Genomic DNA, 12136 nt, shown 5'->3' on the forward strand with positions numbered 1-12136 from the left:
CCAGCCTGCAAGACATCAAATCCACATAATGAAAAATCTGGCCAGCACCCAGGCGTCTTCTGTGGCTGAAGATTTTGCTTTACAGCTACCCCATGGCACAGCCCTTCAGCTGTGTAAAGAAGCCAGCAGACTAAAACACAACCAGGCATTTCACAGTAGCAGGGAAAAGGTACAGGTTCTGTCTGTTTTAAGCTGAGATGGGAAACAACCATGACAGCACAGCCAGAAGAGAGAGGGCAACACAGGAACCAAGGTAGTGGCTGGCTTTGGTCTCAGTCTCCAGTTAAAAATTTGACTTTGAAGGAGTTGATATTTGTGTGTATGTGTCTTCATTGGGAATGTAAGTAAGGACAGGATGGTGTTAACTTTTAGCAGCTCAAATCTCAACAATTCTGGGTATATTAAGGACCTTGAGGAGTGTCCTCCTTGTGGTTGTTAGTAACCAGAGTGGGTACAGTCTGGTGTACTGAAAAAATATGAAGGACCACTACTCAATTCCTTCTGTAGGGATGCTGGGACAAAGGGCTTTGTTGGTGGAAGTGCCTAACTTGAGTGAGAGCTAGTTGTAACAGAAAAATATTTTAAAGGAAGTTTATTTAAAAAAATACCAACCTGTCTGGCTGAAAGGTACTATTTCTTTGTGAATGAATGAATTCAGCCACAATGCTGGTGCTGTAGGTTTGTTTTTTTAACTGAAAGCCATGCTTAAAGCAGTCAGCATAAATATACTGTCACTTCCCAGTTTAACTGATCTTGAAATGAGTAGTTAAAATCTAGTTCAAAGTGCTGCTAGGCATCTTACAAGCAGCTCCTATTGGCAAAATCTGTCCAGGTCCTTAATTGTTGCTGTTCTTAGGGAGTTTTTGGATCTTGGAACAGCAATGTTTCATCAATTGTATTTGCAAAGTGTGAAATTTGTATTTCAGAAACTTTACAGTTTTTAAAAGCTGTACCTTTTTTTGTTTGTTTGTTTGTTTTACATTTCAAAACAGAAATAGAGGTCTTTCAGTTAGGTTGAGGGTTTTTTCTTCTTTTTTTCCCCCCATTTTTGTTTTCAGTTTATTTTTTGCCATATCAAGCCCCTAATGTTGGCAGGAGATTTTGCTTTGTTTGAAATATCCATGACTAAACATACCTTTTTTATTAGCCAATACTTGCTGCTGGATGTAAGCCATGGGTGTTATTTGAGGGCATTAATTAAAGGCTTGGTCAGTTATAACTTCCTAAAATGATACAAATTTTTAGACTTTGGGTGCACAAAGAACTGTTGAGCTGTAAATGGGAGTAATCTGTGTTGGTTTTGGGATTGACTTCTGTAATCAGAAGTGGCAGCTTTTGTTTCAGGAAGCAGCTTGGAAGCAGTGTAACAACTTAAATAGATTGAGCTAGAAGACGAAGAATCATTCTAATTTTGCAGTCTTTGGAACAGTTATTTAGCTGCAAATACTGATTGAATAATTTTACTTTTTATGTCCACATCTCCATCTTAAAACAGCTCTTGATAGGTCACCAGTATGAAATGGGACATCTCATGGGAAATGATCATGGCAGTTTCCAGTTCCCTGGAAACCATAAACAAAAATTTTGTAAATCTAGTAAATTTTTCATTAACATGCAAGAAAATCATAGCTTTGATGTTGACAACATCTACATATAGCTTACTGCTGCTAAATTTGCCACGTTGGCTCATTCTCAGTTTTTACATTTTGACAGTCTCACTAAGCTTGGAGAAGATGAGGTCACTTGAGGCTCTGGGGTTTTTTTGTTTTGCTTGGTGTGTAAATGTGTGACTTTGGTTGGGGCCCAAGTTTCAGTGCAAGGTTCTTGTGTTTCTCTGTGGTGTTTTGAGGCTGTGCCTGCTTCAGAGATCTGCAGTAGCCAGTGCATTATTGCAGTTGGTGAAATGTTCTGGTTTGGTGCCCCTGGAGGGTGGCAGAAAGGTGTGTTGTTCCAGGAGTGTTGCTCCAGGAACTGGGAGCTTTGCTGAAAGCAGGTGTCATTCTGTCCTGCTTGTTCATACAGGGGATGCCAGAATCAGGGCACAGAAAGCAGTTCAGGATCCCATCCTTCAGCACTTTCCTCCCCCAAAAGTGGGCTCATACTGCTTGGTGCCATCTCTGTTGTAGTTGTGGCTGAGAGCACCTGGCAATATTTGCAAAATCTGCTCTCCTGGGCAGTGACAGGGACAAGGAGCTAGCACAGCATGCCATGGTTTCACTAGGCACTCTTCACAACCCTCCCTCTTTTTTTTTTCCTCCTTGTGATACTAATTTGCAAAAGCAAAAGGAGGCTGCTGACAGATGAGGAAGCCTTAATTGGGGAGCTCACTCTGCGTGAGCCATGAGTTGCCTGTGTCTCAAAATAAATATGATTAATTTAGGGCTCAGTAGAGTGATCATTTGCAAGACTAAATATGAGTTTGTATCACACCAGCCCTTCCACACGGCTCCTGTGGCATGGACACAGCTGATCAGGAAATCTGCCCCTGAGTTTACTGAATGCTTGTGTTAGGCTACAATCTTCTGTGGGCTTCTGTGTAACTCCAGAGTTTGTGCTGTTTTTGTATATTCAAGCATTTATCCAAGCTTTTCAACCTTGCAAGTATCAGAGGCAGACTGCTGTGTGTCATTTGGGTTTTTGTAGGTATCAGCCTTTTTTTTTTTTTTCCTGGCTTGTCTAACCATCTCAGTTCCATAATCTGGGCACCTGAGATGGTGGTAGGAATTTTCTCTTCCAGACAAGCTCTATGAACTGGTATCATTCTACCCATGCTGCCCACTCAGAAGCTTTTAGTGTGTTCACAATTTCTGTGCATCTTCAAATGGTAGAAGTTGCTTTGTGTTTATCTAAAACATACTCTTAAAAATAAAAACAAAAAAATACCTGGTGCTGTTGGTTTGGAAGGGAGCTTTAAAAGACATGTGGTGCCAGATTCTTCTGCTCCTGCTTTTGCAGAACTGTAATTTTCTTTGGGATGTGTCCATGGATAGCAAGCAGAGCAGGAGGATGGAGGCATTAATGCACTGTAGCTTCTGAAACTTGCTTTGTCTGAGTCCTGATGTGGACATTGGAATTTCTGTGGAACAGGAGTATAAACCTTTGTTCATGTGTCTATGTGTAAATGCCAAACTTGCCCAGGCAGTAATAGCAGCAAAGATCATCCTTCTCTTTAATTGCTCATGGTAGGCTATGCAGAATTTCTTAAATATTTTAGACAAATTGGAGAAGGAAGTGTCTGTTGTGAATAGTTGATGTTCCTGAAACTGTGGTTTTGGTGCAAGATACAATTTTCTGTTCTGCAGGAATGACAGAAAAATAGTTTCTAATCTCTGGTTTTTGTAGACTGAAAACCAGTAAAGCCTTCTCTTTGAATACTATTTGACACAAAAATAAATTATGCAAAAGAGAATAGGGTCTGATTAAAATTGACAATGGTGTGCCAAAAAGTCTCTTGCATATTTTTAGTACAAAAAGTATGGTTTGTGTGGGCATTTTTGATGGGCTGAAACTGTGTTTCAGGCAGCATTTGTCAGTCAAAGAGTTTCATTTTAATTGGTTTTTTTTATTAATACTTCTTATCATGAGAATGCACCTAGCAGTTATACTTCAGAGCTTCAGAATAAGAAGGGGTAACACTCAATTGGGCATCCTCAGTAATGTATGCACATTATTGTATAAAGATAATTTTTGGTCTGTAGGTAGAGGTGTGAGTAGGACTAAAATCAAAGGGAGGTGATGTTGCTCAGTGTCTGTCTTGAAATTTTCTGGATGCTGTATAGTCAGTGAGGACAGGAGATGGAATTGGAATTCAGAATTCCCTGCTCAGTTTGCTGGATCTGTTTCTGGGTTGCTGTCACGGGTGTTTTATTGTCCCATGGCACGGTGAGCCCGAGAGGGGCAGCGCTGACCAGGGTGTCTGCTGAGGACGGGAGGGATGTGGAGGTGCTGGGGGGCTCCAGAGCAGGGACACGGTTGGGCCCTTCTCCTTCTCAGGCCGGCTTTGAAATGCACTGTTGTGCCCGAGGTGAAATAGTGTTTTTTTTTTCCTGTCTGTTTTGTGTTTATTCACGTGGCAGCTGTCAGGCCCAGCTCCGCAGGGCAGGGGATCAGCAGCACAGTGAGTTCACAGCAGGTCAGGCCCTGGCGGGCGGTGCAGGCAGGTTTGTGGAGTTCCTGCTCTGCTCAGGAGGAGCAACCTACCAACTTGAAACACAGAGTTTGTTTTTTTTTTTTTTTTTTTTTTTTTTTTAAAGCATCTTTTTTTTTTCACTGTTAAAATGTAGACCAAGTGTTCTGGCAAAAGAGCATAAAAAGGAAAATCAGGCATCTGAAAAAGATCTGGCAGCTCCTTCCTGTGAACTTTCCACTGTAAAGCAATACTTTCCATTCAGGGTTTGTCTGAATGGCCCCATGCTCCTCCCTGCCAGTCAGCCTGAACAGAACTGACTGGTCGGTGTCACCATCAAGCTTTCCTGGAGCAGCTCCTGGTTATTTAGGAGGTTATTTAGGCATCATTAGGTATGGAGTGCTGGGTGGTGTTTGTGAGCTCTGGTGTGGACAGCTGTGTGGGGTAAACGTGTGGATTGAGCATTGCTGGAGTAGATGTCTGTCTAAGGGGAGTGTCTGTGATTGTGCCAGAGTGAGATAAGGAACCCACGTGGCCCTTATCCTGCAGTACTGAACCCCTCCTGCTGACAGCCAGGCTGAATTGGACCAGGCAAAGAAAGCTTCCACGTGGAGAGCAGCTGGATGGGACCTAAAATTCAGGGACTTGTCAAGGCATCTTTGTGTTACTGCCTAAAGGATGTAAAAACCACAATTTCTGAAGACTAGGGTCAATTTGTGTATTCTGCACTGTAAAACTCTGTTGAAAAAAGCTTTAAGACAAGACTTTACTAGATAGTTCTGCAGAGGGTTTTTTGCTGCAATAACTCTTTGAAAAATGAAGTAAAATCTGCCCTTGTCACTTTTTTCTGAATAATAGATGAACTTGGGTTTTGTTTAATTCAGCTCATCCTACAGATTTCATTTGTGTTTGGTTCGAGAAAATCAAGTAATCAGCAGTACATACTACACATTCCACTCTCAGCCTTGCAGACAGACACTGTGCAGATTCAGTAGGTCTGACTGCACTCGTAAAATAGGTCAGAGTGTCTTGCTTTTCCCCTATTTTGTATAAACCAAGCAAAGCCAGACTAGAGCTTCTTTTGAAAAGCAAAGCATAATCTTGAGATGTGGGTCTTGTAAGAGGCCAGTCTGTTTAGCAGCAGATGTGTTAAAAAATGGAAAATTCACTTCCCAGGGCGAATTCTGGTCTTTCATTGGGCTTGTGTAGTCTTGGAAAAATCTGTAGAGACCTCTGGTGGGAAGAAATGGAGGAATTTTCTGTGTTAAAAAGTGAAGATGTAGAGGTGGATGGATCTCAGCTGTGATGTCCTCTTGCTTTCCCTGTTTTAATGATTTCTCTTTTGACATTTCCCAGGCTTGTTAAAACTACTGAATGGTTTCAATGATAGAAGAGCAAACTCTGCCTTTTTTTAGGGGCTTGGTGCATAGTCCAGAATAAATTGTGTTGAGGGGATGCTCCGATAGTCTGACATAATTCTGTGGGATGGCACAGGCCTTACCCAGGAGTCCTTAACTTCCACCATGGAAGTTAAGGTGAAGTGGGGAAGAAGACCCCAAGCCCCTTCCTGAACTGCACAACTTTCTCTTGTAATGTACTTCGTCTTATAATTACCTCAGAGGGGTTTTACCTGCACTGCAGTTTATTCTCTCAATGTCTCTGGCTCTTGCAATCAGTGCTGTACCTGCACTCAGCAAGAGGCTCATTTGGCAAATGCATCAATGCCTGACATCATTCCTCCAGTGTCTCTGGGCCTGTTTAAAGCATTGGCAGTATCTGCCTGCACTTCCTGCATGCAGCTGTAGGCAGCTGTGAAATTTCATTGATGGTGACCAACAGGAAACTCTGGGGGAACAAACCTCAGCACAAGGCTTGTGAAAGGCCATGGCCTGATTAGTTCCTTGGCTAATGGTAATACATGGCAATAGGGCAGGACCTAGTGCAGAAGACTGCACTGTAAAGAGTGCTTTTCAAAGTAATTAGCTGTAAAATGAGGAAAAGCAATGTTCATCCCAAATTAATGGTGCTATAGAACCAACCACATTTATTTTTAAGAGACCATTAGAGAGCTTTGGTGGTGTTTCAGCAGCCATGTAGAAAGCTGTGCTAGTGGAGTGGGAGGATTGGTCCCTAATGGATGGAAATTGTGCATGGCATGCTGGGATGCACAGTGCAGAAGGGACAAAAGGTTATTAAAAAAAAAATTCTTATCAGAAGTACTTTGACATTAGTCCTTAAGTAATTATTTTTATCCTTCAATAGGTGCATCTGCATGCTATTGTGCTATCACTGGTGCTTCTCTTATTAATTATACTCTTTTAAGCTTGCTTCACAAGAGTAATCTAGCAGCCCATACTAATTAATGCAGTTCAAATCAAACATAGTAAAAATAAAACAGCTCAGCTGAAAAAGAAAGAAAAGGAGAGGGGAAGACAAAACTCAACACTTCGGCAGTTTGATGCCAAAACAAACATGCAAGGCTGTGCCATGTGGGGTACATACAGAAAAGGTACCTTGTACATTTCAGGCATTTCACAGTTATTGAGTTTATGAAATGTAGTGGTACCTTTCTACTAAGAAATCCTGTTACCTGCTTTCCCACCCTTCACCAAAAAATTGTTAATCATTGGTTTTGCTGTTGGCTTCAGTGGTCTGAATTATAGTTAAGTGCATTTGCAGTTCTTTGCAACAGCAGATTCTAACCCCAAGACTTCTATAGCTTTTTGTCATTGAACAGTAAGTTTGGTGGAGAAATATGTCCTGGGTAATGTTATCAGCTTCTGCTCAAAGGTTTACAAAACAAGAGTTCACAGGAGACTGATACCTTTCATGTCCTTCTTTTACAAGTGATGTTTGGAGAGTTCTGTAATCAAAATATTGTGCCAAACACTTCCTAGAATGGTCAGGCCAACACACAGAAGACCTTGAATCTTGCACAACTGCCTTTCAATCAGTAAAATTTGTAGGGTATGAGGTGCTGATCAGATGTCAGTCGTTTCCAGTATGCAGAATGTTTTTATTACATTATTTAATAGATGAGGATATGGCAAAGTTTGATTCCAGTATTTATCTTTATTTTTTTTTTTAATTGGTTGTTTCAGTGGGAAAATGGAATGTACCAAAATCATTGCTTCCATCTCATAGGAAAAGCAGGCTTGGTTTTGAATTAAAAGTGTTTTATAATTTGGATCCCATTTTAATTGTTTAGTGTGCAGGGCAGAGGTGAATCTCTTTTTCTGAGCCACAAACTTTGAAATCAATCTTCCTTGCTTCTTTGCTAAGTTTCACTTGTAAATAATAAAATAAATTTACTACTATGAATTGCCTTTCTTCAGGAATAGTTTTTTTGTGAACCACACAATAACAAGTAAATACCAAATACAGGTTTATGGTAAGTTTTTAAAAATGCTGTCTTCTGGATCCAAGCTGGATCCTTCAACCCCTGCCACTGGATCCATGCTCGTCCCAGTGGCAGTCCCTGATGTCCCAGTGCTGATGGCTTCCTTTGGCTCCCCCTGCCAGGGAAGTGCCCAGCACCCCCAAGGCAATGGTGGCAGGCTCCAGAACAGTGTTAAACTCTGCTGCTGAAAGGTCAGTGGTGTTGAATTGATGGATTGATGCAGTTACTTAGTGGGGAAATGTACTGTCCAGCTAAAACCCAGTTCTCTTCCCCTGCTCCAAATCCATTCTCTTAAGGTAAGCAGTGTGTTATTCCTGCTTTAGGCACACTGGCATTGCTGAATAAGTGACTGACTGAAAGCTGCTGGATTTAAAGAAATGAGAAATGTCATTTGTGCAGCACAGGAAATTATTATTATTTTTTATTGCTGACCATTAGCACTTGTTCAGTTTGCAGCATTGTGATTGTGGATTTTGTATTTGGAATGATATCCAAGTTCAATAAGTAAACTCATAAAGGATACTAAAACTGGTCTCCAGACTAATTCTTCAGAGGTGATTTTGTTTGCTTTGGTTATTGACTAATGAGCAGCTGAGGTTTGTGATGTTAAAGGAAGGGAGATGTCTGAAGTAGGAAATATTGCCTAATGCTTTCAATTAGCAATGTGCATTATGTGATATCGGCCATTTCCTAGCACTGAGATATCATTAATAACCTTGAACGCAAAATTGCTGATTAAAATATGAGCTGGCTTTTTCTTCTAGAAGTATATTGCCATAGGAGAGCTAGGAACAGATTGTGGGAGGAAAGGTTGCTCTTGGTTTTGTTAGTCAAACAGTTCTATGAATTGAAGATATTTTAGATTTGTTGGATTTGTGACTTCCTTGAAGAAAATCCCTTAGAAGAACTGCAGTGCTTTTTGTTAGGTTTCATGTGGTGTACAGAGAGGGGACACTCATCCTTTGGGGTATTTTCTTCCCTTTTCATCCTGTTCCATTTTCCTAAATTTTCTGTCTCCTTATTGTGGTGACCTTCCTTGGGTTTTTTGTTGGTTTGGTTTTGGTTTGGTTTGTTTGTTTGTTGGTTTGTTGTTGTTGTTTTGGTTTTTTGGGTAAAGTGCCTCTGGATGTGAATTTCTCTCATACTTGAAGCTGAAGGAGCAAATTGTGCTCAGTACTTAACAAAATAAATATATAGGTGAGAGAAGTGAGGGGAGCAAATGCTGCTCCTGCTTGTCCATCAGCATGGCTTGGTCCTCTCAGCCTGAATTAAAACTTTAATTGGCTTTTTCATGTTAGTGATTTCTGTATGTTCCTGGCAGAGGGAGTTCCTCAGGACTGGGAAATGTTGCTGGTGTGGGTTTGGATTGCTTTGCTTAGGGGTGTGTTGTTTTTCCCTGGTGCCACAAATACAGTTCCCATCAAATGGTGCTGCTCTAAGCCAAAGATGAGAACCCACCACCAAGTGAGCACAAAGAGCTTTGAAGTCCAACAGACTGAGTGAATTTACACTTTAAAATACAGATTATTTCACTTTCAATTAAAAAAAAAAAAAAAACAAAACCAAACAAATCTTGTGTCCTCATTTCCTTTGCAGGATCTGCCTGTAGCTCAGTTTTTTGGGAGAGCTTTAGTTCTGGTGGGGTTTAAGTGTGAATCATGGGTGAGGTATTGCTTTTATTGTAACATGCAGAAATGATCAACAGCTCAATGGAAAAGTATGTATGAAAGGAAATATGGCCAGCACTTCAGTGCCTAAAATGATTATTAAACCAGTTGGGGTTTCATTTGAAAAGTTTGTTATTAAGTAGGTAGTCTGCCTGTGATGAAACAGCAGTGGGAACACTGCCTTAACTCAGAATATTTGTGTGGGGGATTTTGGGTGCATTTTTAATAATGATTTGAATGTATTGTGCTTTGACTTTTTCTTGGCTACACCCATTTTCCCCCACTCTGATTTGTTTTGCTGTTGGCTTTAGAAATGCAAGGATTCTTACACTGGTGTCTCAAAAATCTGTGTAACAATTTTTTTCCAGGCAGAGTTGCACATGCAGGTTTAGTATTTTTAAGTGGAGATGTGGACTCCATTGAAAATCCTTTGTGGGTGGATTTACAGCTGGGCTTCATGATGGAATTCAGGTCATCAGCCAGAAAACAAAGCTGGAATGGTGTCAGGAGTCTGCACAAGAGGGTTGCAGGTCTGGAAGTGGGACCAGAAGTGTGGTCATCATACAATGGGATTTAAGTGTATCATGCGGGGAGGATGGGAAGTCTGGAAGTTAAGTCAGTGTCAAAAATCACTCAGACACAACTGTAAAACCAATAAGGCAGATATAATAAGGGTAAACTGTTAACCAGTAAATAACTCCTAGGAAATTTGAAGAGAAAGTAATTTGTACTGGAAGGGTTGTTTATTGAGGTTTCCATCTATATTCATTGCAAATACCAAATAAACAATTGCTTGGGAAACCACACTGATTTTCAGTATGTTTGTCCTTTGGAGTATAAGTTGAGGAAGTGCTGATTTACCTGTCATTGTCCAAGGAGATTTTGAGGAGTAATACAGGACTTGATTCTCTTGCTCTTTGTGTTACTGAAGTAGAAAAATAATCCTTTGTGTAACAAAAAGTGAAATTACCTGCTTTCTTTGCAACTTAGATGTAACTTTTCAATATATCTGCATAGAAATTAAAGCTGGAATTTGCATTAATGTTTATTCTGGGTACTGGAATGTTTCCAAGGTGTCTGTGAGTCTGGATCCTGTTCTCTGCCCCATGGAAGAGTTTCTGCTCACATGTGCTGCTGGCTCTGGGGAAACATCCACAGGCAAGGAGAGCAGGAGGATAATGATGACATTACTGGGTGGACTGGAGGACAGCCTGTCTCTATAAATACACATTATTTTTCCTGTTAAATGGCTGGTGCTGAGAGTGGGTTTTAGATGAGCTATTTTTAAGAGAGCATGTTATCCACTAAGGATGTCATTACCTGTTGCAAGAGTTTTAATATAAACTGTTTACATATTGATCTTCTTGTATATTAAGCTGTTTTTTCCTTATCTTCAACAGGCAGCCAGATAAACTAGTGGTGGTTTGGACAAGAAGAAGCAGAAGAAAATCCTCTAAGGTTGGTTGATTCCTTACTAAGTCCCAACTTGAGTGACAAACAGGGTCAGTGGTTTGAGGGACTGTTTTTCTGAAAGTGAGGAGCAGCCAAATAAATAAATGAGAAGTATTTTAGTTGTTGACTTTTCTTTTTAATTCAGTTTATCCATAAAGTTCAGAGTAAACTGCTGTTGATGTCAGTGCTAATTTATGGGAACTCTTAACTCTGATTTCAGCTTTGGTTATTTGTTTAGCAGAATTATATCACTGTCAGTTCAATTCAGTTATTAATTGCTACACCTAATTAGAAAGGAGAATTGGTTTCTCTACTAGAAGTGTATTAAAAAAAAGCCCCAACTAATTAAAAAAAAAGTAATAAAGAATCTGCCATCCCTGCAATAGGCAGATAAAGCCTGGATAAGAGGCTATTTCACAACTTGAAATGCTATAAATAAAAAAGAATAAAAGCAGGGTCTTTCAGTCCAGCAGAGTGTCTCTGAAGTGAATATTTACATCTTCTACAAACACTGTGGGCAAACCTGTAAATTTGTGTTTCATGACTAATAACTTGGTGGCCTGAGGAATGGGAAGCTCTGAGTGAAGTCTCTCCAGTCTCTGGACACTGATCAAGTTTGTCTTTCATGGGGACAGGGGTGCATGCTGTTTTCCTCCCTTCCCTTTAGCATCTCCTGTTCTCTTTGAGATGACTTGGGCTTACTTGCTCATTCCCTCATTGCCTTTCCCCATGCTGTGGCCTCTTAGCCTGGTTGGATTTATGGCAAATGATCTTGTCAGAGAGGAAAGTTTGGAAGTTGTAATAATTCTTTGGCACTTCAGTTTAAAAAATGATGGTATAAGCTTGTTTTTCTTTTTTTGTGTGTATTTGTGTAACACAATATGATGTTTTAAAGAACTCTGTAATAGTGGAGAGAGGGCATTCATGATAGAGAAGATATCTTGAAATAATTGTGTTGAAGAGCTTAAATATTTAGAAAATGTGATACATGGTTTTCTACTCTACTCAGGAGAGGCTTTGGGTTTATTTTTTACTGGTACTCCTCTTTTTCTAACCCCTTTTTCTGATTGTCATGCATATTTGTTGTATTTTGTCTTTTAACTGAGGTATAAGCTATTCTAGGCTGTTTTAGATAAAGACTGGTTCCTGACTGCACAACTAAATGTTGTGCATCCAATATTCTGCTTCAGGTTATGAAAACCCAAAGGTGTCACCTGATGAGTAAACAAGGGTGTGAGCTCAGTCTGGTACCTGTTCCTGTTCCATAGTCCTCAGCAAAGCCAGCCAGACTATTCCTGTTTCCTGAAACATCAACTAACCCAAGTTCCTTTGAGTTTATAGCACAGTGTGTATCTAGGCAGTAAGTGCTGGTGCCACTAATTGATGTCTGATGTGGCTCACCCTATGACAACTTCTCTGTATTAATTTCATTTAGTTTCTGTTGCACAGAGAGATAAAAGTTATATCAAATGCTTGCACAAGCTTTGTAAC

General features: G+C 40.3%; 1 protein-coding gene across 8 annotated transcripts in view; it reads left to right on the top strand.

Annotated features, from left to right (window-relative positions):
* The window catches only part of EHBP1 (EH domain binding protein 1), a 206726-nt gene that overhangs the window by 17640 nt on the left and 176950 nt on the right, over window positions 1-12136 (top strand). For all 8 annotated transcript variants that reach the window (XM_058800825.1, XM_058800826.1, XM_058800827.1 and 5 more), the window contains exon 3: window positions 10594-10651. In XM_058800825.1, the coding sequence (XP_058656808.1) occupies window positions 10594-10651 (58 nt within the window). The remainder of the gene's footprint in view (window positions 1-10593; window positions 10652-12136) is intronic.

Source organism: Ammospiza caudacuta, chromosome 3, assembly GCF_027887145.1.
Source record: "Ammospiza caudacuta isolate bAmmCau1 chromosome 3, bAmmCau1.pri, whole genome shotgun sequence".
Taxonomy (NCBI): domain Eukaryota; kingdom Metazoa; phylum Chordata; class Aves; order Passeriformes; family Passerellidae; genus Ammospiza; species Ammospiza caudacuta.